At 37.4% G+C, this 27493-nt stretch overlaps 1 protein-coding gene across 4 annotated transcripts in view; it reads left to right on the top strand.

Moving 5' to 3' along the window:
* The window catches only part of LOC117292732 (cytohesin-1-like), a 57427-nt gene extending 31367 nt beyond the window's left edge, over nt 1-26060 (top strand). For all 4 annotated transcript variants that reach the window (XM_033774877.1, XM_033774878.1, XM_033774879.1 and 1 more), the window contains 7 exons: nt 1108-1220; nt 1659-1807; nt 5718-5829; nt 20636-20712; nt 21222-21293; nt 22406-22557; nt 22820-26060. In XM_033774877.1, coding sequence (XP_033630768.1) covers nt 1108-1220; nt 1659-1807; nt 5718-5829; nt 20636-20712; nt 21222-21293; nt 22406-22557; nt 22820-22901 — 757 coding nt within the window. In that variant the 3' untranslated portion in view covers nt 22902-26060. The remainder of the gene's footprint in view (nt 1-1107; nt 1221-1658; nt 1808-5717; nt 5830-20635; nt 20713-21221; nt 21294-22405; nt 22558-22819) is intronic.
* The last annotated feature ends 1433 nt before the right edge of the window (nt 26061-27493 follow it).

Genomic DNA, 27493 nt, shown 5'->3' with positions numbered 1-27493 from the left:
TACCAAAAGTTTGACCCTCATTTGAGCTAGCAGGTGTTGTGTTTGAAATCGCTGGGTTACCATTCTGTTCCCAATTTAGAAAGTTGAAAGCCTGTGCTAGGTTGAACCTCATGCTGATTTCACACTCTTGTGGACGTTACATTCAATTCTACATTTAGACCATATTGTACAATTTCTACGCTTGATTTTATTCATAGACAGCAATATTGTGGCTAGAAGAATAACGTACAAGAAGTGCGGAAGTCAAACTGTGCAGTAAGCTGGAATAATTCGTAGAAGCAACAGGGAAGGTTTGACCTTTGACCCCGAATGAAAGCAAAACTGACTGAAGGCCTTCAATCTATGACTAATAGCAGTCAAACTAAAACACAGTGTGGATACTTGGTAACTTGAGCAAGTTCAGAAAGAACCAAGCATGTTGCTATTTTGTTTTAGTTCATGTGTTATTTTGGAGAGTGGTTTTGCTCAAGGAAGAATTTTCTAAATTGTGAATGTCTTCAGTTTTACAAAGTTATAGTTGGATTTTGTAGAAGAGAGCAGCCATCCAAACCTTTATTGTTTATTCATTAAACATTAAAAAGAAAATTAATGTGAAATATAAATGCAAGAGATCCTCAGATTATTGCAGGATTTTGTGTGTGTTAATATTGTCTATTTTGAATAAGAACAACTTATGATTTTTATGCTGCTGTGACTGTGAATAAAAAACATACATGCCAAAGCACTTCACAAAAGGCAAGAAAGTACTACCGGTAAGCCTTTGACTTTCCATCAGCAAAGTTTTGAAAACCTTGACTGTTCAGGTTGGTACAGTGATATCTATTCCATGTCTAGGACCATGGTTCCTTCCTTGCCATGGTATTACAAGGATTAGGTTTTCAGTCCGCAACTTATTACTTGGTGTTTTCTCTGGAATAATTCTCTTGTGATTTCCTCCCACATCTTTCCTTGTCTTCTCTCAGTGTGGTTCTTGGCTAGTTCGTGATTAAGTTTGCTTTTCTGACAATTCTTTGCTTCATATCCAGAATTACTAAATGAAATAAAACCCTGGAGCAGTTGTGAACCAAACTCCATGAAGTCCTTAATTTGTCTTCTTTTATTTTTCAGGCAATTCCTTTGGAGTTTCCGTCTGCCAGGGGAGGCACAGAAGATTGACAGAATGATGGAATGTTTTGCCAAGAGATACTGTGAGACCAACCCTGGAGTCTTTGAGTCCACCGGTAAATTCAGCAAACTTTCTTACAATTTGCTTTTTGAAAGAAAAGAATTTTAGTAGCCTGTAAAATTGTTTTGTTTTGAACATAAGGTTCAATGTAATACACTCTACATAATTATTATTATTGTATGAGTTGTAGTGTTTTTTGAAAAGAGCTTGTGATGTTACAGCAATTGTTTGTTTAATTCTGCATTTTACTCTCATTTGTGGAATATGATTAAAAGTAAACGGTAACTTTGCAATGGTAACTGTGTACCTCAAGTTTCTGCGGTTATTTTTGTTGAGAAAACCTTTCCATTTATTTTTGGCGAGCAGTTGTGATCACCCGACAGGTTCAGAAAACATTGGACATTCTTCAGGTTCAATTCTTCAATCTCTATTTATGAGCATCTCTGAGACAATAATCTTGACATGATGCCATTGTTTATTTTCCTTTCCGCAGACACGTGTTATGTGCTTTCCTTTTCCATCATCATGTTGAATACTAGTTTACATAACGCAAGCGTGAAAGAGAAGCCATCTCTGGAGCGATTTATCCTGATGAATCGTGGGATCAATGAGGGCGGAGATCTACCGGAAGAACTCCTCAAGGTATGTTACAACGTCTCTTGTCAGATCCAAGGCGTTAAGCAAACAATTCAGAAAAAATAATTGTTTGATAAAAAAAATGTTTTTGTATTTTAGCCAAAACATTTTGTCTTGTTGCCTCTACATTTGTATTTCCCAATTGTTTGATAGATATAGTTTACAATCTGGGCACAATTTAATTAAGTGCCAGGCCTGATACTTCATGGAGTCAATTACCTTCTTGCCCCTAGTGTATGCCGGGGTGCCCCTTAAAATGTTCCAGTAGAAGTCTAATTATTTAGAGAGGTGCCCTTTATCAAAGAAAAACTGTCCTTGCCCTTAGAAGAAACAAGCATCAGGCATAAACTAGCAGTTTGCCCATGTACCTAAATGTAATACAATGGATTTGGTATGCTGGGTCACATATTTACTAGCAATAGAAACACAATTTCATCGGTCAAAATTATACAAAGAAAAAAGCATTTTAACATTTGGTGAGGCACCTAGTAAAAATGTATTTTAAGGACAATTACTAAGCTGCGGTTTTCATGCTAACTGGAGCAAAGTTCCCGCCAAGCAGAGTTGCTTGTGGCAACTTATGCAGTCATCTTACATGTTTATAAAGAGTCAGCGGGGGGATTATTCATATTTAGAAGGAAATCTGCTGAGGAAGTGAATTACTCTTTGAAAACAATGATGTCAGAATTTTGATTACCTAAGGGTTCAATATCCAGTCAACTTGAAGGTGGTGTTTGGATTAAGCCACTTGGCTATGGCTTTAGGCTACGGCTATAGCTGTCAATGTTGAACCATTAGTCAGAGGCAGTTCATCTAACCAAAGCCACAGCCCAAGCGGTATAATGAACCAGTTACTAAGGATCTTTATAATATAGCAACATAATGAATAACTCTGTCATTGCATGTACTTCAACCCCGATTTCGGCCATCGTCCTCATTTTTGTGACAAAGTATCCTCTCATGACTAGCATTCTTAAAGAAATCCTTAATCAATCTTTTGTTTCCAGTAATCTAGTGATGATTGTTATTGATACAATCTTATACTTGTCAAAAAAATCTACACCGGAGTGTTATTGTAGTCAGAAAAGCCCGGAAGGTTTAGGTTGGCCTTTCCAGGTTTGGGTTGGCTGACGGGATCCTATAGGTCGGCCATTATGTAAAGTCCATGCCCAGGATGTAATATGAAACACTCTAGAGGCTACAAGTAGCTGTGTTATAAACGGCACTTGTTCCTTTGACAATCTTGTTGTCTGTGGGTAGAGGAAGCCACTATGACTAGTCTGGGTCAGACCCTTTTATTAGATCTTTTATCTTGTTGACCAGCCTGTTAGTTTCTCTCACTCTTTGCCAACATCAGACAGAGTTTCGATAAACCGATGGGTGGCGACGAGTCATATCTGTCACTGAGAAGGAGGAATTCTCACAGGAATCATTGATTTGGGCTCTTTTTGTTTTTGTTGGAGGGCATTTTTGACTGGCCTAGTTTCATGTGACAAGCAGACATGTTTTGTAGCTGTCGGTGATGTTTGTAATGTGACAAGCAGATTTGTTTTTTGGGTTTGAATGAAATTGTAGTTGGATGACGATGCGTTGCGGACAAATACTCTGCTTCATTGCAGACTGATATTATCAAGGACACTATTGATGTATGGCAGAGACTTGGAAATAGTCTAAAATTACAAACAAGTTTTCCAGATGTCAAAACTGAATAAGTTGACAGTTCAAAAACCTTTGATAATTACTCCAACAAATTTTGAACATAAAAACTGACTTGGTAAGAAGCGCTGCAGCTTTTGATAATGTATAACATTTTGATAAACATTTCCCTTTAAAGTCATGTGGTTTGAGAGAGAGGGATTTAAAAACACTTCAACTTGAGAAACGCTTCTGTATGAAACGTTTCTCAGATTGTATATTCCAATTACAGATTATTCTTCCTGCGCAGACTTAACGGCTCCAGGTATTAAGCAATATCTCCAAAACACTACCACCTTTTGAATTGAAATTTTCACAGATTAGTTATATTGTAAACATCTATATTTACATTGGATTAAAACAATCACACGGTTCTAAAAACCAATGGTATACTTTGGCTTTTAGCATGCAGTAGCAAAAAAATCCAATAAATTTGACATAGATTTGCTTTCGTTTTGGTCAAAAATCAGCCCAGTATTCCCAGTCCATGCTGTAGAGCAAGGATCAGCCCAGTATTCCCAGTCCATGCTGTAGTGCAAGGATCAGCCCAGTATTCCCAGTCCATGCTGTAGAGCAAGGATCAGCCCAGTATTCCAAGTCCATGCTGTAGTGCAAGGATCAGCCCAGTATTCCCAGTCCATGCTGTAGAGCAAGGATCAGCCCAGTATTCCCAGTCCATGCTGTAGTGCAAGGATCAGCCCAGTATTCCCAGTCCATGCTGTAGAGCAAGGATCAGCCCAGTATTCCCAGTCCATGCTGTAGTGCAAGGATCAGCCCAGTATTCCCAGTCCATGCTGTAGAGCAAGGATCAGCCCAGTATTCCCAGTCCATGCTGTAGAGCAAGGATCAGCCCAGTATTCCCAGTCCATGCTGTAGTGCAAGGATCAGCCCAGTATTCCCAGTCCATGCTGTAGTGCAAGGATCAGCCCAGTATTCCCAGTCCATGCTGTAGTGCAAGGATCAGCCCAGTATTCCCAGTCCATGCTGTAGAGCAAGGATCAGCCCAGTATTCCCAGTCCATGCTGTAGAGCAAGGATCAGCCCAGTATTCCCAGTCCATGCTGTAGAGCAAGGATCAGCCCAGTATTCCCAGTCCATGCTGTAGTGCAAGGATCAGCCCAGTATTCCCAGTCCATGCTGTAGTGCAAGGATCAGCCCAGTATTCCCAGTCCATGCTGTAGTGCAAGGATCAGCCCAGTATTCCCAGTCCATGCTGTAGAGCAAGGATCAGCCCAGTATTCCCAGTCCATGCTGTAGAGCAAGGATCAGCCCAGTATTCCCAGTCCATGCTGTAGTGCAAGGATCAGCCCAGTATTCCCAGTCCATGCTGTAGTGCAAGGATCAGCCCAGTATTCCCAGTCCATGCTGTAGTGCAAGGATCAGCCCAGTATTCCCAGTCCATGCTGTAGAGCAAGGACCATAAAAAGTATCCCAAACCATTTCAATATCATAATAGTAACGATCCCCACCCTCTCTATATTAAAGTCAACCAAGTTTCCCCCGAGGGTATTAATGTGTGAGTGATTAAGGTCTCTCTGATGACCCCGCCCTTGTCTTTGTCACACCTGCCTATCGTCTTGTTGTATTCCTCAAATATGACGCATCTTCAAAGGCTGATGGGTTGTGAGAGACCGACAGACCACAGCGTGTGTCTCTCATCGCGCTTGATTACATCTGTCATAGCTGACTGGGTTTACCAACGAATCATATCTAAGGTTGTCTCTCTAACATATTGGTGTAATGACATTGAATGTTTGGCTCATTTGATATCCTTATTCTGTGTTTTCCTCATTTAACTATAATTATGACTCATAACAATTTTATCTTTGAAAGACCTACTTTACATACAATTTTGTCGTACATTTCCATTTGTAAAATGGTATTTCGTGATAACTTTGCTCAACTTTGGTTATTTTCATCATAAGTTACTCAGTACTAGGCCATTGCTAGTAAAATAATTATAATTGGTTTTCCTATAGTTGTATTTAAGATCCAAATCCCTGGGCAATAAGTCCTTCTTGATAGCTGGCCCCAAACTTTGGAACAGCATTCCCATCAGCATCAGGAATTCCTCATCCTGAAGGAAGCGACCTAAACACTCCTATTCACTTCTCCCTAGTCATCTTTCTATTCTTGTTTTAAGCGCTTTGATCTCCCTGTAAAAGTGCTTTATTAATACCTATTCTTACTGATGTGTTAATTTTACTTTTACAATATTTTAGAGTCTGTACGACAGCATTAAGAAGGAACCTTTCAAGATACCTGAAGACGATGGGAACGATCTTACACACACCTTCTTCAATCCTGACAGAGAGGGCTGGTTGATGAAACAAGGTATGAACCATTCCTTTTATATCCGTTTTATTTCCTGTATACACTGTAATACATCTAATGTTAATTATCAAGAAACTGAAATGGCTGACCATGTTACTGTACTGGTGGTTGATGAGCTACAAAGTTGTCAATTTTATAGCTGAACCATTGTGCAAATGTCTGTCCTTGTTTGTTAACGTTACTTTTCCCTTGAACTAAACGATAAACTAGCTTTAATCATCTATCAAATTGTTGTAGAAACAAGCGTCGTCTTTGTTTTCCTGTGGTGTTAAATTGATTCTCCAGACTAAGTTTGTGGAACTCATTTTTGTTGTTGTCCTTATGTAGTTGTTGAGTACACACATTTAATAAATCATAAGGCATACATATCTTGACAATCTGGAACCCTGATTATAACCTATTTAACTTAATTTAATCATTTAACTTATCCACCTTATATTTCTAAAACAGACTTTCAAATTTTTGCAACAGATGTTATTTTCTTTTATCAAAATCCTAAAGAGCAAAAAAGAAGAAAAATCCCATGAATTAAAAGAAACACCGTCAGATCTGTTTAGACTGTTGACATTTCTGCGGCAGAATTATAGAGATTCCAGTTTAATTTGCTAGTCCTTTACGTTAGTGGACGTAATCCCCCGACCAGATTGGATAGGCTGACACTCCAGGGGCAGTCACTTTTAACCTTCTCCAGTATGTTTAGACAAACCTTATTTGTGATTCACTATAGAGCATCGGACACGTCAGAGAATTTTTTTTATAAGAAACAGTAGAAGTACGGGACATACGCTTTGGGATATGCTCAAATGGCAAGCTAAAGTTCAGAAGTCCTCTCTTGTTGACAGTGTTGCTTTCTTGGTGGGCTTCCAGTCTAGAGAGATTATTAACTCCAAGATGAGAAAAGGTTACCTTAAGATGGTTCTGTTGGGTTTCAGGGTTGAGGAGATACATACATGAGCCAGGAACGTGTGATAAGATTAAAATATAATATCTCTTCAATCGAAAGTTTATTAGCCGTGTACTCTTGATGGTGACAATTTGATTAGGGCTTGCTAGGCCTCAGGAAATATCCCAGAATGAATTTAATTTAAGCCTGTAGGCTGGTTGGGTTGACGATACATAGATGGTGGAACCAATAATCCAGGGCTGAGTGCTGTACCCTCAAACAGTTTCTGTTTGATAGTCGGGTCCATGATTTGAAAGATACACTCCAAGCAAAGAATTACATGTACATGTATACAGGATTGGTTGGGATAAAAACATCATTGTTTTATTTCATCTGAAGTTCATACTAGAACCAGTTTTTCTGTGGAATATTTCCCTCTGAAATTAAGTTATATTTTAGAAGTTCCAAATTCTAGTGTTTGATTGTTCAATTCACTGTTCAAAACCACCAAAATTACACACGTTGATTTTGCAGTCAGCATGCTGTTTTCCTATTGCATTAAGAGAAATTACAAACCCACCCACCCACCAATTTCTAATCTGCAGTTATTAGTGTTACCTTCTATTGGTATTTTGAAGGGAAAGTAGTATAAACAAATACCAAATAGTAATTAAATTGTTGAGAGGGAAACAATCCCAGTGGGATCCATCAACAGGCTCGGATTGAATTAGTCTGAAATTAGACAAATTAAACTCTGGATCTGGCCTACAATTATTGGACCCCTTGGAAGTTTGAGTCCAGATGCTTTCATCAGCAAGATGACAATAAGATAACAAGGTAAATTTGGACATCCACCATCTTAAGGGAGTCCTGATGGTATAGAGGACACAATCTCACAATGATTTGATTTGATTGTGATTTGTTGATGGTTGAAATGTTTGTCTTGAAGACTTTTTGGCCTCTTGGAATTCCTCATCTCAATCATTTTATTAAACCCTGCAAAAATCTACATAAGTTAATCTTTGAGACATCTATTAAGATATGATTGACAGCTGCTTTTATAAAAGTTCTCAGACATCTCGTCCAACATGAATTGGGAAGAATTTCACAACAAAACAAAATCTATAATCTGGTGTTTCTTACATCTCCACTGGGGATGATCAGTTGGAATAGAGAGATTTGAGTTGTTGTTCATCGACGTCCTTGGTCTGTTCTTGTCACATTAATCCATATCATTGCCGACAGTCTTAGTCTTCTTTGACCCTTTCTGATCTGCTAGAGTAATCTGTTTACTGCAAGATGATTTCCATGTACGTAGGAGGAACAAGTTCATCTGAACAGCCTGTCAGTCTTCACTTGGGTAAAAGCGTTCAACAACAGCTGAGCGAAACACTCTCTGAGTCTCCTACCCCCATCAAGTCTGTTTTTCTCTGGCACAAATATTATGTTTCTAGAATTAATGGACATTCAAAGCTGAAGTTCTATTTGTGGAGTATTCATTTTACTGGATCTCAACAACTTACGGACATGTTGTTGTGAGACTTGGGCTTTTCAAGTGTTACTTGGTTTACCCTGAAGTTTCCTGACATTTCGCTTGTTGGAAAAATGCCATATTGTCTCTTAACATCATGGTAAATATGAGATTGTAGAGAACGAGGGTAGAAACTATTGTCGCCCTTTGGTTCATGTGAATTTTATTCAAGGGGTTTGGGTTTTTAATTTCTTCCAAAAAAGGCCAGAATACGAAAAACACCTTTAAAATTACCGTACCTAACCAGTTTTTACTTTAATGAAAATTTAGGACAGGCCTGTCTACTGTTCAACCCACTGTATCTTTAAATGTTTGACATGTCTTTGTTTTGCAAAATGAACATTTTGTTGGTTTACTTCTGTTGTTCAATGCCTTTCAAAGAAATGACACAGTTACCTGAATGTGTTTTTTGAATCAGACAAAACAGAGGACATGGATCAGTTTTTTTCCTTTAAACCTTCACCCTTAACCCGCTTTACATTGTTTAAGGAAGCAACTGAAAAACTTAGCCAGTTTTGGGTATTTCCCTTTCATTCCCTGAGCCTGTTTCCTGCTGTGGTTTTGTGGTAGCAGCACACTGGAAAAAAATGAACATTAAATACAGCTTTGTTTCAAATGATCAGGTTTCCATAGAAGCTTGATGTTTGAGTTGGTGATTGGTCAGAAACTCTTGAGAGTGGTTCTCTCACTTACTTGGTATAACTTGGTTGATTAATCCTCTGCGCCGATGGACAGGACAAATAAATCCTTAAATAGCCACAGGAGTTTCAACAATAGTTTAACAATTTTCCTTCATTCTTACATGCAATCATGTAGCTTAAATTGCAATCTTAATCATTCTTTCAGCGTTTTGAGAAACCAATGTATATCATAGCTTACCCTGTTCCATTCAATTTGTTTTGTGGTCGCAGATAAACGACACTAAGTTGCTATTAAAAAACCCTGACCATCTGGCGTTGCAGCCACGTCTTCAATACGAAACTGAACAATCCTTGACAGAAACAAAATTATTAAAAATAACAATAATCTATTTTGACTACATGAGTCATGTCTAAATATGAGCCTCTAAAATATTCACCTAGTTTTAGAGTTAGTGAATTGGAATTATTATCAACGTGGTCCACCATTCTCTATTACTTCTCACTCTTCATGTTCACACATTAAGGCATAACACATATCGTGTCGCTTTGTATTGAAACTGGAAAGTACAGTTGTGGTTAAAGTGATCAAGTGACAAGAATTCATAAATGATTCAATTCCCAAGTGTGTTAGTAGGTCTCGCTCTTTTTTTATATATCATCCTCGCTTTAAGAAAGATCTTATTCATTCCACACTGAAGGAAATTTCATCAATAGTGGGATCGTGTTTTTAACTATGGTTAATGTTTGCCATGGGTCTTAAGTACACTTTTTGGATGGCAAATTTTGCTATTTTAAGTTGCTCTGTATTTTACTTTGACTGTTGTGGACAAGTTCCTGTGGAATAGCAGTAATCGTATTGATAAGGCCATCCTGGCCTCAAAATCAGACTAAATTAAGTAAAATCATGTAAGAGGGAAGAAATAAAAGATAGTTCATTTTATTGACTATCTGACATTTTAAGCGGCACAATTTAACACCGAATTAAGTACCAGTTGAAGAAGTATCCTGTGTACATTAAATAATATTTGTCTGTCATCACAAACTGTCCTGTGCTTTGTCTTTGTTGGTACATTTTGTTCTAGATAATAAACTGATTGCATAACTGTTATTGAAGCACATGTAGTTAAGCAACATGCCCAAATAATGCATGATGCATTTCGAGGGAAAGCCTGATGCTATTTGTGCACATTATTATCACTGATTTCTCTTTGTTGATATATCAATCATTATGCCTGATTCGTTTTGTCAAGCAAACTGGTGCTCCTTGGTTAAAAACTTGCACAACAAAATGTGAATTGTTTTTTAAAAATGCAATTGTTTCCGAAGCATTGAAATCCCTGCATGAACTTCATGTTAAATTATTAAATAATTTATTGACTTTGTCATTTACAAAAAAAAAATCCAAAAAGAAATCAATAAATTCAAAGAATTGTTTTACTTTTACAAAGACATGTGTGATTTGAAACGATTTCGGATAGAGACAAGTGATTGTACTGTGCCTTTATCTAATGATATATTTAATATAAAATCAGATAAAAAAGGTTTTTTACAAAACTCTTTTACTCTAAAGTTTGCAGTATTTAAAAAAAAGTATTAAATTGTTTATGATGAAAACCTGAGTTTTTGAGCAATTTATGACAGTAATGCTTGTTCTTGGTGAGCATTTTACTTAGTCTTAAACATTTCTTATTACAATGAAAGAGTTAACTCAGCTACACACTCGCTCTGAAAGATCAAAATCTACACTGAAACAGTTGAATTGAAATAAATGATTTAAACCCGACTTGTTTTCTATTCTTTTTGTATTTATTCATCTCAACCAGGTATATTGAATAAAATAAGCCTTGTTTTGCTTTCTTTACATGCAATCAAATAATCCTATCACTAAACATAATGTGCTTCTTCTTCTTTCCCATCCCCCTATCTTCACTGCCCCCTCCCCTCATGGATCACAAATAAAACGCATCCCTCGTTTTTGAAACACAATTCCTTCCCCCTTTGTGCTTCGCCTCTGTGGTGTTCTGCTCAACCATATTCTAGGAGGTCAGTTTGTGCAGCATGTTTGCTCAAATCTTTGGAATGTCTTGTCAGTTTTTGCGTGCATGTTTTCATCTGTCTCGTTTGGCAATTGCCTAAATCTTTCTCTTGAAAGTGAGCTTGGAAGATGCTTTCTTAAGATCTCATGAAAAGTTTGTTCACTCCCTGGCTGGTTCTTGGTGAGGACAGTTCACATTAATTCATCTAAAGATATGGAGCAAGCCAGAGACATACCTCCATCTGAATTTGGTTTTTACAAATAATCATTTTGAAAATAACCTGAGAAATCTGGCTGAAATTTGGATGAAAATACTCTGAGTCTTGCAAACTTTTGTTTACCTGGGTACTTTGAAACCCTTTACAAGAGCCATGTCCAAATCGACTGTGGCTGGCTTGCGGCTATGCTAGATCGCTCTAAATGCATACATTTGTCAAGTTATTTTTTCCCTGCTGTAGCCAATAGCCATTAGCCCTTGGCCATTAGCCACATCCATAGCCACTCAGTTTGAACACTGCCAGTGATCTGACATTTTAACAAGCAACTCTCAAGAGAAATATCAATCTTATTTTGTTGCTTGTTTCTTCTACACCCTTAGGTTCATAGAACCTTAAGATAAGTTGCAAACAACCAATGTCCACAAAGATTTGCTCTGAAAATGAAAATGGTTGGAATTTGATTTGTCCAGAGGGAATATCTTGGTTGTTTACCGAAGCAATTTCTGGACATGAAGGAAACAAGTAATTATGTTTGAATGTGTGTTTAACATCTCAGAGGCTCAGTACAGCACCTTAAGTCCACTCCAATTATCATCTCACAACCGTGTTTGTTCCTTTTCATTTGCGCTTTTTAATCAACTAACAAACATCACCTTTTCACTTATCCACATATTTTACTTGTCCCTTTGAGGAAAACTTGCACCGACAAAAATAGTTCTTTCGTGGGGTTCCTTTATGAGTTGATATCGTTAATTAACCTTTGCAATAATATTTCTGAGTTAATTTCAGTGATGAAATTGAACATATCCTGTGTGTGTATCGTCAGTAGTGGCCTGAGATTGTACACATATTATGATCAACCAGCATGGAGCATTAGTTTAGTCAAATCAGTCAACATTTTGTGCATTTTGTCAAGATTAATTTCTCACAATTTGTCCTTTCTGCTCTTACATGTACTTCTTGAAGAACTAACACTGCCTCCTCAAGGCTTCACTTAAAGTCTTTCTGAGTCCAGTAGATTTATTGACAATTATAGTTACTCAAAAACCTCTTAGGAAGTCCTCACTTTCAGGCAAAACCTGCCAGTAATTGATCTTGGGAGAAAGTCATCTTGAAAGATGTTGACTTCATCTTGTGAAGGATAAGGCTGGTAACAAGAACTGCCATTTGGAGCTAATAATGCTTGACTAAATTCTTGTTGATGTTTGAAATGGGATGTCTCTAAAGATATATACTTAACCGTTAACTGCTCTGTAAGAAATTCTTAAAAGTGACTCAGTTACAGAAGGAAACTAGCTCTCGTTGTGATCTTTATCATTTACTTGTGTCTTTCTCTCTCTCTCTGAAAAGTATAATGTGCCTTTGTTTCAATTCAAGTGCCACTGTCTGTGATAACGATGCATGAAAAGCTTCATTCTATGAATTACATTGTTCTATGAGTTACTGTTTGAAAGCCATGGTTAGGGTAGTGATCCTGAAGCATGACGCATCATCCTTAACTTCCGTAAGAAATTACTCTCCAAAACCTCACATTATCTCTTAAAGAAATGCATCATTCTTCTGATAAAACTTACCCTAACTAGTCTTAGAGCTCCACTCAAAAGAAGAAAAAAAACTTACCCTAACAAAGAGTTATGTCTTATCACAATGGTTTCGGCTCTACTGGACAATGAGAAACTTCTTTATTTCTCTTTCTGTAATTATGACAACCATGGTGACAATAATATAAGGATCTTGTTTAGATCCAACTGTTACTTTGACAACGACATGATCGTCATCGTACCACTTCAAAATGAGTCAGCTGAGTCTCAGATCTTTTTTTAGAATCATCTATATTCGATTCCCACCTTCAAAAGCTGGAAATCGTCTCCCAAAAAGCAATCAACAAACTTGTTGAAGTAATTTTATGGCACTTCTCCTGGGAGTTTGGTATTAAATGACGGTTGCACTTCAGGAAAAGTAGAAAATAAGAAACAGCAAGACATCAGGAACTGATTTAACTTTGAGAGAAACTTTCAATCACAGCCACTTAAGTCAAGTCCAGACTGGTCGTGCAAGCGTATTTTATTTTTTACAAATTTAGTTTGTTGAGATTATGCTGGCTGTAAAAATCTGATAAAATTTACTAAAAGTGAAACACAATTGTCAGTGGGTTTATGCACTGATTTTCAAACATGAAGACATTCCTTATGTTTACAAGAAATTATCTCAAACTTTAATATTCATACTGAGTTTATTTACTAAGACGGGAAGAACCAATGCTCTCTAAGGAAATGTCAGACACGCTTCGCATATTTTTAACAATAGTTAGCCTTACTTGTAATCATAAATGTATAAACAGATTAAACTTTATATGTTTATTACAATATTAACCATAGAAAAAATAAGTAAAAATAGTTTTTGCTGCATCAACAGAAAGTTTTAAGCGGGAACCAATTCTCAAGTTCAATGGAGAAAAACTCCAATGTCATTGTAAAAGCCAGAGTCCAGAGCCTATAATTCCCCTGTCAGGATGGCATGCGACCTGTATACATTGCCCATTCTAAATTAATAAAGACAAGGGTTTTCCTTTTTGTCAAAAGAAGCAATTAGGAAAAACAAACTCAAGGAAACTCTAAATTGTCCGGGGGTTTGGTGTCTCCAAGATCATGCTGATGTGGGCGACAAAGGTGTGATGTAATCAGAGTCACGGAAAGGCAGAGGAAATCGCTTAACATTTGGTCGGGTTTTGCACTCTGTTCTCAAATCTAATAAGACAAAGTGTTAATAGTGAGGGCCAGGGGTGCGTTATATTTGGGAAGGGGGTTGGGGAAAGATTGGAGTGATCCTGACTCCAAATGGCAGCTTTTTGTCTTATTATGATTTGACTTGAAAATTGTTTTGGCATTTTATATTTTAGTTGTTTTTATGGACTCATTTTCACGAAGTTGTGTTTTCGGCGATAAACTTTTTGTTGCTGATTGTTTACATGAATAGAGCATGAGTTGCATGTTTCCAAAATGAAGTGAAAGGCATGAGTCTGCATGTGCTTATCTCTAAGCATTTTCTCTTTTACGTCAGCTGTTTGTGTTTGTCAAGTTATTTTTGTAAGCTGTAGTGGTTTCATCAGTTATTGCCTTAGTGAAGTGTTCCCAAATTCTCGAATTCAAAGTTAAACAATAATTGTTGTTCTGTTTGTTGTTGAATTTTCTTCAAAACTAATAAATTTTTGAATTTTATTGTCAATTTGTTGGTTCCTTTTATCCGGTGTATATTAACTAAAACAACATTTTGTTAATGCTTACTGGATTTATTATAAAAAGGTTTGTAAATAAGAGAACAAAATTGTTATCTTGAATACGAGTTGATTTTTTGTAGAAATCAAAGCTGATTTTAACTCCACAAATGCCAGACATCAGTTCCTTCTTTGACAACTTTGCATCCTTGATGAATACTCCACAAAACCTTATTTCACAGATTTAAGTCCACCTTTACCATCCCACATCCCAACATCCTCTGCCTTCGTTACAAGATGCCAAACAAATATTACACTAGTCATCATTCTTGAAGGTGACACATGCATCATGACGTCTTAACCTTCACTGACACATACACTCAGATTTGTATTATTTCCCGCTAGACCTATCCCCCTCTCGTCTAATCCTCCAGCGGGTGTACCCAGTTATCTTCCAGGGGGGTCTCAAACACGTAGCTGAACTACTTTTCTCTTTGAATCTCTGGCTGTATTAAATGTTGACGAAGGATTAGCCATCCCAGTTGCTGTTAAAGATACTTTAACTTCCTAAATGTAATTGTGAACGGAACATGTTGAAGTGTGCATGACTATGCAGTCTTTAAACAGAAGTCTTGCGCATGACGGCAGAAAAAAGGTCTTAAAGTGTTCATCTACTCTTTGTAATGACTCAAAATGGAAGGCTTACTAAGATGAGCAGTTTTAATACTCGCTAAGATTAAGTTATTTCAACCAGCTTTTTAAAAATTCTTTGTTTCGTGGAAAGGAGCCAGGGATGTCAGATTGTGGCGTTGATGACTTGCTACTGATTCATTTTAGTTCAAACAAGGTTTTTATGGTCACTAGTCTCATGGATCAATGTTTATCACCATCTCAGTTTTTCTGCATCATATCAATTAAGCCATACCAAGACCGAAAGAGCAAATTGAGACCTCTTTTTGTATAATGAGGATCTCTATTCACTTATTACTAATGAAGTCAAGGATTTAGACAAAATGGCAATAAGATAGTGGTCTATGCAGCTTTAATGTAACTTTCAAAGAGTTGATGTAATACAAAGTTGTCAAATCTCCAATTGGATAACTAGCTTGCTAAGCAGGTAACTTGTTAACCATCTAATTTGCATTCAATCTATACAGATCAATAAGCCTATTTGTATTAAATGTAATGCAAATACTAAAAGCTTTTTGCAAAGAATAACTGCTGAGAGAACATTACGCTTTTGTTTCATGGTTTGAAATCGAACTCTAATTTGATTAGCTCCATATGTCTGAGTACGGCAAAAGTTCAAACTTGATAGGTGCCGCCTTTATACTGTGCATGTTTGTCAGCTCTTCCTTATTTGATTCTCAAGATGACTTTGAGAAGACATCCTCACTTTCTTAAGATTGTCCTTCACTCACCTTCCTCAGGGATGTCAAAAAGAATGATGAGTTATCGGCAGAGAGCTTATGATGCACATGACCCGAGGGAAAACAACAACACATGAAGTCACTTACTCTAGCACCAGTTATCGTGTTCCTTTCCGCAAGAAAAGTGATATTCCTTAATTATTCCCACTCTTACAGTTGTACCTGGGATGATTTCTTACTTTCCCTGGGGTTGGGAGAGGGGATTTACTATCTACACGGAACATCTTGAGTAGGAAACCTGACTGACAAAGAGATTAGTTTTTGATTTCTTGTAAAGAAGATGTAGATGTTTAACTGTTAACCCCCGGGCTATTCCTGCCTCAATGACACAACAAGTGAATGTGCATTGGAATCCTAATGTGACTAAAATAACAGAAATAATGAATAGGGTAGATGGCCTTAGCTTTCGATCCAATCCGGACCTTCTTCAGAGGCATAAGACAAGTACAAACAAATACATATCCATTTATAGAAAGAGAGAGGGGGAAAGGGATTAAGGAAAGGATCCAGAAAGAAGCGGGAAAATAACAGCCAATCAAAGTTCCTATTTCAGAAACAATATTGGGGGCTATGAACCAATAGGAGTGAAGTGGCGAGGACAAAGGATGTTTAGAATGAAAGGAAGGGTTACTGGACCATAAAAGTGGTAAATGTATTGTTCGACAACAATGGAGGGAGACATGAAAGGGTAGGATTAGAGAGCAAGTTGCATCATGATGCAACTAACAATGGTCAATTAATAAGAATAGCAAGATCAAAGGTATGATGATTTTAAAAATAGGTATGAGGGACCTGTGGAAAAAAAGGGGGGGGGGGGTTACTTACATCAGATAGTTACAGTGATGAATTTATAAAAACAACTTTAAACTAGGTTAATTTATACTTTATGTACAGAATATATACAACATATGAGTTCTTAGGCAGAAGTGAAGTGGAGGGTAATGAGAAGTTATTTAACACCAGTGTTTATGTTAAGTCCAAAGGGTTTTACTGTCTTGAGTTGGTGAATCCAGTGTGATTCTCTATTCTTGCGGTGTGTGTCATCACCATTGCAAGCTTCAATCACCAGAAGTTCAACATCAATGACACTATGGTTGGGGCTGTTGAAGTGGATAGAGACTGGGTACGGTTTCTTAGTCTTTATGGAAGAGACATGATTCGCAAAGCGAAGACTAAGTTTGGTCTTAGTCTCTCCCACATATTGTAGCCCACATCTCTTACATGATATGACATAGACTACATTAGACGTGCTGCATTCAGAGTCGGTCTTGATGTTGTATGAAGAGCCAGTGGTATGACTCTTCACCTTAAGTGAGGGCTTAATGTGCAGACACGTTTTGCATTTGGAACGGGTACATTTGTGACAGCCCAGTATATCTGTCGGGGGTTGTGTTTGGACTGTACCTGGGGGAAGTTTGGCCCTGACTAGTATGTCACCAAGGTTCTTAGGGCGGCGGAATGCAACCATGGGAACCTCAGTGATTGCTGAGTGTAACCTGCTGGAGGAGTGAAGTATAGGCATGTTATTATTGAGAATTGAGGGAAGTTTGGGTAGTTTGGGGTGGAAGGTGGTGACCAAAGCAACTCTATTGGTAGGAGGTTTTTTAGCTCCCGTGTTAGTCAACAGAGTATGACGAGGTACGTTGAGAGCCCTGTTGATAGCAAGTTGGACCCTACGTTCGCTGTGTCCCCTAGATACAAGGTGTTTCCTTAGCTCTGATGAGCGCCTCTTGTACAGGGTATCTGTGGAACAGATACGCCTGATACGTAAGGCCTGACTGTAAGCAATTGCCTTCTTACAGTGACTAGGGTGACAGCTATTGGAGAGAAGGTACTGGTGGGTGTCGGTGGGTTTACTGTAAACATCTGTGACAAGGCCATTAGGAGACTTGGTTATTGTCACATCTAGAAAGTTCACACTGGTGAGAGATTGTTCGGTAGTGAACTTTATGGTGGGGTGAAATGAGTTGATATGGGCAATAAACTCATCCAAGCTGTCTTGGTCACCACACCAGATGGAGAAAATATCATCAATAAATCTCCACCAAACTAGTGGTCGGTTGGGGGCGGAGGACAGGAGTCTGTCCTCCAACTGAGACATGAATAGGTTAGCATATGAGGGTGCCATTTTGGTACCCATGGCAGTACCCTGTACCTGTAGAAAATGCCTGTCAGAAAATGTGAAATTATTCTTCATTAGAATGTGGCTCATGAGTTCCTTAATATGACTCACTGAGGGGCGGGACTGATTACTAGCATTGAGGGCAGAGACACATGCACTCATGCCTTCATGATGGGGTATGTTAGTATACAGTGATGAAACATCAAAAGTAACCAAAATAGCAGAGTCAGGTATTTGGTGCTTGACCTCATCTAGTTTGTGGAGAAAGTCTTTGGTATCCTTGATGAAGGAAGGAATACGGCAGACTAAGGGTTTGAGGAAGCTATCAACAAACTCAGAAATGCGCTCTGTGGGGCTACCATTCCCAGATACAATAGGTCTCCCCGGGTTATTGGGCTTGTGTATCTTAGGTAGAAGGTAGAACCTTGCTGTACGGGGGTCATGTGGGAGGAGATAGTTAAATGTATCTTTCTCAATATCATTGGCATTATAAATCTTAACCAGGGTGTCACTGATATCTTGGGAGAAAGATTCAGTGGGATCAGAAGCACATTCAATGTAATGATCAGTGTTACTGAGCTGTCTAAGGCCCTCAGCAATGTAGTCATGTGTGTTCATGACTACAACTGCGGACCCCTTGTCAGCCCGTTTAATCACTATGTCTGGTGATTGGCGGAGTTGTGTAAGGGCGTGACGCTCATCTTGGGGGAGGTTGTTGGGAGTAGGGGTACTGGGGGCCTTAAGAACCTCGGAGTTAACCGAATTGATGTATGTCTCTAGAGACACATCTCGGTTCTTAGGAGGTACCCAAGTACTCTTTTCCCTGAAGCGGTTGCGGGGAATAGGTTGGGTCTCCACAGATGACTCGTCATCCATGGAGGGCTCTACATGAAAGTATTCACGTAGGCGTAACCTACGATTGAATTGGGCCATGTCCTGTTGGAAAAGAAGTTGGTTAGGTTCTCTGGGTGTGGGGCAAAACTTAAGACCCCTTGAGAGGAGTTTAACCTGTGGGTCAGTAAGGACCATGTCAGACAGGTTAACTACAGTATTGGTCTCTGGCAACCTAACAGTAGGAGGAGCAATGGTGGCTCTCTTACTGTGGAAACGTCTATGGGTGTGTTTCTTATGGTTAGCCAGGACATTCATACGTTTCTTGTTCTGTTTGTCCATTAGGGTGGACCTTAAGTGTTTGACGTTACATAGTATGGTATCTTGTAACTGTTCAAACTCTTCAATAGAGCATGACTCCTGGAGTTGAGACTCAGTGTTTGTTATCTCAAGTAACTGATTATCAATGAATTGTTGGCATTGATTTTCCAGCAACTTGATCAAACGGAAAGACGTATTAGTGAGTGTCTTGTTCCATTTCTTCAAAAAGGATGGGTCAAGGTCCCCAAAGGAAGGGGTACACTTGATCTGTAGGCCTTTGGGAATGATACGGGACAAACGATAAAAACGGTAGTTATCAAGATGTGACATGTAACGGGTGTTCTTTTCCTTAAGCTTACGAAGCTTGCGGAAAATGCACTTGGTGTCGGGAGCAAGTGCCATAATAGATGGGGGAATACAGTCAAGGGGAAATATCTTAAATCATTCCTGTGGAGAGAACGGGTTATAAATCCTGTACAAAATTGATTATTAATTAACAGACGTGAAAGATAAAAGTAAAATTACCTGCGAATAAATGGGGTTAACAAGACCCTGTAAAAGAACGGGTTAAACCTGCAAGAAATAAATTATGTACAAACCTGAAAAGAAAAAATGGGTTAACACAAACTTGTTGAAAAAGCAAAGTAAGTACAAAATCTGAAAAGGAAAAGTTATGTACAAACCTGAAAGGGAAAACGTTAATATAAACCTGTGAAAAAAATAGCGGTAAATATAGTCCTGGAAAAGAAAGGGTTATAAAACCTGCAGAAAAATAATATATACGTTATGTACAAATCTGAAAAGAAAAGTTATGTACAAACCTGAAAGGGAAAACGTTAATATAAACCTGTGAAAAAAATAGCGGTAAATATAGTCCTGTAAAAGAAAGGGTTATAAAACCTGCAGAAAAATATGTACGTTATGTACAAATCTGAAAAGAAAAAATGGGTTAACACAAACTTGTTGAAAAATCAAGTTATGTACAAAATCTGAAAAGGAAAAGTTATGTACAAACCTGAAAGGGAAAATGTTAATATAAACCTGTGAAAAAATAGCGGTAAATATAGTCCTGTCAAAGAAAGGGTTATAAAACCTGCAGAAAAATATACGTTATGTACAAATCTGGAAAGGAAAAGGTTAACAAAAAATCTGAAAAGGAAAACGTTAACGCAAGCCTGTGAAAAAAAGCGGGTTAAACACAATCCTATAGAACAAATAGGTTAAAAACCTGCCAACAAAATTATTTAGTTGTATTTACAATCCTATAGGGCGAAAAATAATGATTTATTAATAATCTGTAGAGGAAGGAAAAATGTTGAAATAGATATCAAATCCCGTCCACTGTATGCCTGTATGGACAGGGACGTCAGAATTCATGAGAGTTCCTGATGGCACTTTTAGCTATGATTGATTGAGACATTGTGCGATTTGCTTAATATATCGATCTTTCTAACAAATCTTTTGTTGCATTTGTATTCTCTTTGATTCTGCATGTTTCTTTATCCCTCGTCTTATCCCAGTCATTCTAATTAGCCTAATTACTTAATTAAGTTTCTTTTTTTTCTTCTTTTGATTTTCAGGGGGTCGTTATAAAACCTGGAAGCGTCGCTGGTTCATCTTGACCGATAACTGCCTGTACTATTTTGAATACACCACTGTAAGTCACTAGATATACTTCTTTATATACTACTCCAATCTCTAGTCTCGCTGATCCTTACCCTTGAGCAGGGCTTAATATCATGGCTGTGCTAACCGCCAAATTCCAGCTTACGGTCACCATTCTCTGCTGGCATGACAATTTCAAATTTCTGAGCTAGCCTTGTAAGCGTAGAATGCCTAGTGACCAGAGTACGCATGCACACAAGCCGAAATTCCCCCTAACCCACGAAACACACTTGACATTAGCGCAGAATTCCCTGCTTCCGTAAACGCTGATTCTTTGCTTGGGGTAAGCAGAGCCATGAAATAGGGACCTGATCCTTGCTCATACCTGATAAGATTATATAAATTGTATTGTCTTCTTTTGTCATTTGTACTAAATAATTTTATTTATTTGCAAGTTGCAATGTTTGACGATTCAAAACAATAGTTTTATATGGACAAAATATATTTTTTAAGTGGGATCTTATTGTTGAGTCAACTTCTTATTTATTCCTCTCTTCTCAGGACAAAGAACCTCGAGGTATAATCCCGCTGGAAAACTTACAGATCCGGGAGTTAGAAGACAATAAGAAACCGGTAAGTAGAGATGAACTAACCGTTGTCTGATTTCATTAAGCCATTTAGCAGGAAAGATTTCTTCTAAACAACATTGTGCCTGGACCATTTGGAAGTTTGGTAATGTATCAGGCTTTTGACTATTAGTTGTTTCAAAATCTCATTGAGCCCTCAAATTTTCTTGAAAGAAGTAAAGCGCTGACCCAAGGGAGAAAGAAAACGTTCATATTGTGTCCAAACCTGTAGTTTTGTATTTCTGGTGATGCACAGAGTCTGTATTGTAACATCCTGAATATTAAAACCCACCCATGTTCATGATCTTCACATCTCATCCTTGGTATACAGAATTTGGCTTGTAGCCCATATCTGCTAAGCAGGATGTGTCTGTGCTGAGCAAGTTGGTGTAATTATAAGCAGCTCTTAAAGCCTGGAAGCCAATGGACCGTTCCGGCTTTCCACTAAGCTCCGCCCACCTCGCACGTGAGCAAGACACGTGTACGAACACTCCCAATGACATTCTGCACGATTCTGCCGCGCATGCCAAAAATACGCGCACGCATGACCGAGTTTGTCCGACCACAATCATTGCTGTGATTGGTCAAATGGGTGAACACGCACAGTTTGATTGATAGGCCGGATCGGTCCATTAGATTGAGGTGTTGAGATTTCAAATTGGCTGAACACATGACTGTTAGCCTGTTTATATCTGCTTATCATGTTTACTTATGTTTGGTGCTTAGCTGCTCTGAAACACCTGTTTACCCATCTGCCCATCTGGAGCAGGTTTAGGTAACCTAATCCAGATAGTAGCTTGATATACCATAGAGGCACCTTAGCTTTACCTTGCATGTGGTGTAAGGGTATAAACATCAGATGAACAATTAAATATGCCCTGATAAGTTATCCTTATGCAAGCTATGTCTGATTCATGGAATCCTTAATACATTCAGGCCGATCGGGACAATTCAAGGTACCACTGGAACTCAGCTGTGCCCACAATATGTTACTCTTTGCACCTTTTGGGGTCTAGCCAAACATGTGTCTCAGTCGGTACCCATGTGTCCCGGTAACCATACTTCAAGTTCAAAAACACATATTATAATATTTGTGTTGCCGTCCCTCTCTCCCTACAGCACTGTTTTGAGCTTTTTGCTGCAGACGGTCGTGAAATCATCAAAGCTTGTAAGACGGATGCAGATGGGAAGGTAGTGGAAGGTAAACACAGCATCTACCGTATGTTGGCGTCTACTCTGGAAGAGAAAGAAGCTTGGATCAAATCAATCACGTAAGAAATAAACTCAAGCCCAACTTAGTAGTTAACACTTCTACTCTTGGTGCCATTTTCCAGATGAGCAACCATGTGAAAGCATTCAACTGCAAGGGTTACAGTGCACAGAAATAGCTTGAATGCCCTATTTGGGGTTTTGAGTGTGCCCTGCTTTCAGCAGTTTGTGTCATGTGCTATTTATAGAGGTAGCTTAAATCCATGTCATCTTAGATCATGTTTAAACTCACTGTACTCAACATCTATCTATTTCTCTCAACAGAGCCAGTATAAGTAAGGATCCCTTCTACGACATGCTCGCAGCAAGAAAGAAAAAAGCATCTTCCAACATCAAGGATACCTAGATATCAAAACCCAACTCTACGTTTTTGTTTTCCCAAAGTCAGTCACCGAAGCATCACCTTTTCTATGAAAGATAATTCTTCTGGACCGCTTTTTGTCCTACTCAAGTTGGTGATTGAAACATTTTGTTCTCTACAACAACGTCGCTCAAAGATTTGATTTCTTCCAAGATGGTCAAATGAAACCACATTACGTCACGGCGATCTTAATGATACTCATTTGCATAATCTATAAATAGAATGTGATATATATTGCAAATGAATGAGGTACAGGAACCCAATAGAATGAACTCAATGCCTGGGGAGGGGGGGGGGGGGGGAGGGGAGCAGGTGGCTACAGTCTTAACCCCCTCTCAGAGGAATGACTCAAGAGGAAAGATATGACCGATCAAATATCAAAGTAAATTTGATGTTTGCAAGTGATTGAAAGAAGCAGAATGTCTCAGCTTTTTCTTATCAGCTTGTGAAGGTCGTCTTAAGACTCCGCAGCCGCGGTTAAATAAGAACGACTTCTTCAAAGGAGGAAAACATACTTTTATATCATCTTATTAACAATAGCTTTCATTTCTTAAAAATGATCAGTTAAAAACCAAGAAAAATCAATCGTTATATTACTTTGTATCATAATTTCAAAAGAAATGGCTGTGAAAAGCACTGTACAGTCTAAATAAACTATGACGTTTTTTTTATTTTTTTATTTTTTATGAATTTACACAGCTGTACTTTTTTTTGTATGAAAATTTAAGTCGGCACTTGACTGTACAATATTTGTACCTAAAACTGTACAACGTTTTTTTTGTAAACTCTCAACCAAACCTACTCAGTAAGGATTGAAAAGTAACAATCTCAATTTTTTCTGTCCGTGTACAAAAGTGGTTTTGTTATATTTATTATGCAACTCGTTGAATAATTGAGACGCTTTGAAGTTATTTGTTTTGTATAGTTATAACGAAGCAACAGTTTTTAATTAATGGACTTATTATGAATCGACTCCTTGCATACATAGCTGATAGAATTTGCATATATGCAAATAAGGAAACATTTGTTAGCTCAGTACTATAAGGACCTCATTTGCAGTTTCATGTTTGGAAAAAAAAAACCCAAGAAGGACTTAAATCTGAAATGTCTTCAAATCAAACATGAGATAAACATTGTTGTTTATCTTCTTTGAACAAATACTTTGGGAAGATATTTAGCAAAGCTCATCATCTAATTTGATGAAATTCATTCAACTTGTGATGAAGACCTTATCGTACTGAACTGATGAACTGTTGGTCATATGGTGCATCTTTTGTGACCTACTTGGGGTGCTGTTTCAGTAGAAGCAAAATGTTAATAATGAGCTGTGTACAAGGGCCTTTAAAAACGTCCAAGCTATCAGTGTCTCAAATTCAATCTAATAAGTCTTTTGAAAAATAAACTGGTTTCCCTCCCCTTAGTGCCACAGGCTGGTCACAAGGATTACATTAGTGGCTGCAGGCAGCTCAAAATGTAAGAACTATAGGATTTAATTAGCAAGGGTATGTTTTTTGAATTTCACTGTACTCAGTTCTTTGGATGACATTGGAGTTTATACTGACACAAACTGACACAACATTCAAATCATTGCAAAGAAGGCAAAAGTCAATTAATGTTGAAGTTTTATGGAACCGTTTGTGCATTGGATATGTAAGGTAGAGTGACATCATAGAGTCAGTGAAGTGTTTAGTTGATCAAACCCAGACTCATTGTCCCCCTCATTGTCACTGCCAAGCTGAAAACTCAATCAATTAAAGTGATTTACCTGTTTTTGAAATCAACATGACTTTTTGTGACCTCTCTAGTTATCCAATCTCCTGATGAAATTGAATTCAATCCTACTTTTTCTGATTCCCAGAATCAATGATAGCAATACAATACAGATGAAGCTCCTGCTTATTTTCATGGAGATCTTAATTTCTATGATGGTTATGGGCAAGTTTAAAACAAAATGGAAAACAAAGTTAAGATTATGTTTTATTAAGACTACAAAACCAACCTGACCAAACAGAAAATTCAACAAAGGAACTGAAGGAACTGAATAATCAGCAAGATTAGGTCAAAGTGTTCTGTTATTTTTTTATTATTTTTTTTGCTTTTCTTTTACTTTGTTATTTGGTGCTTATAGATTTCCAGTAAATGCTTCCTATATTACAGTATTATGATATGAAAAGAAACTTTCGCATGACTCTGGTCAAACTAGACTTGTATTAGTCAAGTCATTTGTAATGGAAGGAACTTGATGAGAGTACATGTACATGTATAACGCTCTTCAGGTAGATTGATACGCTGCAATGACTATCTGAAGTCTATGAGAAGTAACTCTATAGACTAGATGCAAAGCTTTGGTATGGTGGTAGAATACAACAATTTAGTTCTTACTTGAAAAGATGGTGCTTTGAAGAGATTTTGTAATCAAAAATTCACGATTCAAATTGTCAATTAGTTAGTTGCACTTTGGCTAGAAACTAGCTCCCAGTAAACAAGGTTTTGTTTGTGCTTTGTCATTTTGCTTTTTCATTTTGTGAAATTAGTTTTTAAAACATGAACAAAAACACACAGATTCTCAAAATAATCTATCAGATATTTAAATTCAATATTAATATCAAGGTTTTCTTGTGCTACCAAATATTTTCTTAAAATTGTTTCCATGCCAAAAGTTGCGGCAAATCTAAAAATCTACCTGAGTTTCTCTCCACTACATTTGATTGAATTGAGTGTGTCGTATGTAGAGGCCAAATTCATATTCCTGTTACATAAAGACAAGGGTTCAATTTTTGTTTATAATTATTATAAAATACTGAAGCGATGATTGTACTTACTGAACAAGCAATTAAGTTATGTTTGTTGCCGTTTTATAAAAACTTATATAGGTGTATTGATAGTATAAATATGTTGGCTTAAAATGCCATCGGTTGGTTTTAATGCTGTTGGTTTAAATGGTAAAAAGTTTGAATGTAATGTTTGTTGTGTATAATACTATAACAAAATTAAGTTGAATAATTTCAAATTGTTGAAAATTGTTCTCCATGACGATTGATTTCTGCGAATCAAAATTATTTAGATTTATTTTATTTTCAACCAAGATCAAAAACTTAAAATAGCATCTCACAGATTGCACAAAATTCCTTTCCCTTGTGCCGATGACACCAAGCACCAAGATTCATCTTGGTGAGTTGTCAATATCATCTTAGTGATATGTGACATCACACTTTGCTTAGAAATTAACATTAATACACAGTTAAGATCAATCTTATAAGTTATAACTGAATGTATTTTATATTTTTGCCAAAAACCATTCCAGAAAAATAGGCTTAATTTATCTTAAAATATACCATAAAAGGGTACAAGTTATGTACAAGAAAAACTCAGCAAATTTACTGCTACTCTTCATTTAAGGGATTTTTTTAAAGAGATATTGTGTACAATAATATGCCTTTTTAAAACTTGTATTAATTTGGGTTGGAACAAAGACAAGTTTACTAGAGCAGGACTCAAGATACTGGTGCTCTACCGACTGAGCTATCTAGCCCTATGTTGGCGATTTCTCTACTTTGTCAATATCTTTGTTCAGTTGTGCAAGTCAGAAGCCATTCAACCTGTAACTGCCGCATAGCCAGCAATCACACCCGGGTTTATAATACAACCTGGGAAGGGGCTTGTGTAAACTTGGTACAAGGATTCCGTAAGAAGATGATATCATATGCCCCCCCCCCCTCTAAACATACGACGTTTTAAGCACATGGTAAAATAGAAATAGTATTTAGAAGCTGCTCCACCAATATTGACTATGGTTTATAAAAACAAAAATTTCCTCATATTTACACTCAAGCAAAGTATTTCTTAAAGTCTCCTACGTGGGTGTCTAAATGAGAGGCCATTAAAATGTTTTGCAAACTTTAAAGTTTCCTAGATGATTGTACCCAAGTGAAATCTTCAAAACTCTAATGGTTGAACTTCCCTTTATAATAAATGACAAAAGTATAGAGGAACTGATAGAACGGAATGATGTATTAACCCATGTTGGGTTTCATAAGAGTTGTTTGGGGTGAAAGAATAGATTGAGACTGTTTTAGACTTGTTCAAGTCTCTGTAGCGTTAATGAGTGGAGAAGGATTGTATAGTCAGTGAAACAAACAAACAAACAAACAAACAAACAAACAAATACAAAATGTTTCTGTTATCAAAAAGAAATGTTTATACACAAACAAGTTTCCCAGTGTTTCTTATACAGTCAGTAAACCAATTATATATTTGATCAACTTTTATAGAACTGAAAAATAAATAAAAGATAACTACCTGTAAATATATGAAATATTGGTTTGTGGTTTTGCAATTTTTTCACAGACCCCTTATTACTTTTTATTATACCACTATCATCAAAGACAATGAAATTGGGCCCGGTCTGTAACTGCACCGCTAAAGAAGTAACTGGTCAATTCAGGATTCTTCCTTCGAGAAAAAAATGGTGAGACTTGGAAACTGCCTACCAGTGCTACTGAAAGAAGGGAAGAGTACTATCTCCGAACAAATAAGAAGTGGATATCGTTTTACACAAACACAGCTCATTTCACTCT

The sequence above is a fragment of the Asterias rubens genome, chromosome 7 (assembly GCF_902459465.1).
Source record: "Asterias rubens chromosome 7, eAstRub1.3, whole genome shotgun sequence".
NCBI classification, from domain to species: domain Eukaryota; kingdom Metazoa; phylum Echinodermata; class Asteroidea; order Forcipulatida; family Asteriidae; genus Asterias; species Asterias rubens.
Note: the sequence above shows the minus strand (reverse complement) of the source record. Positions and strands in the feature narration are given on the sequence as shown.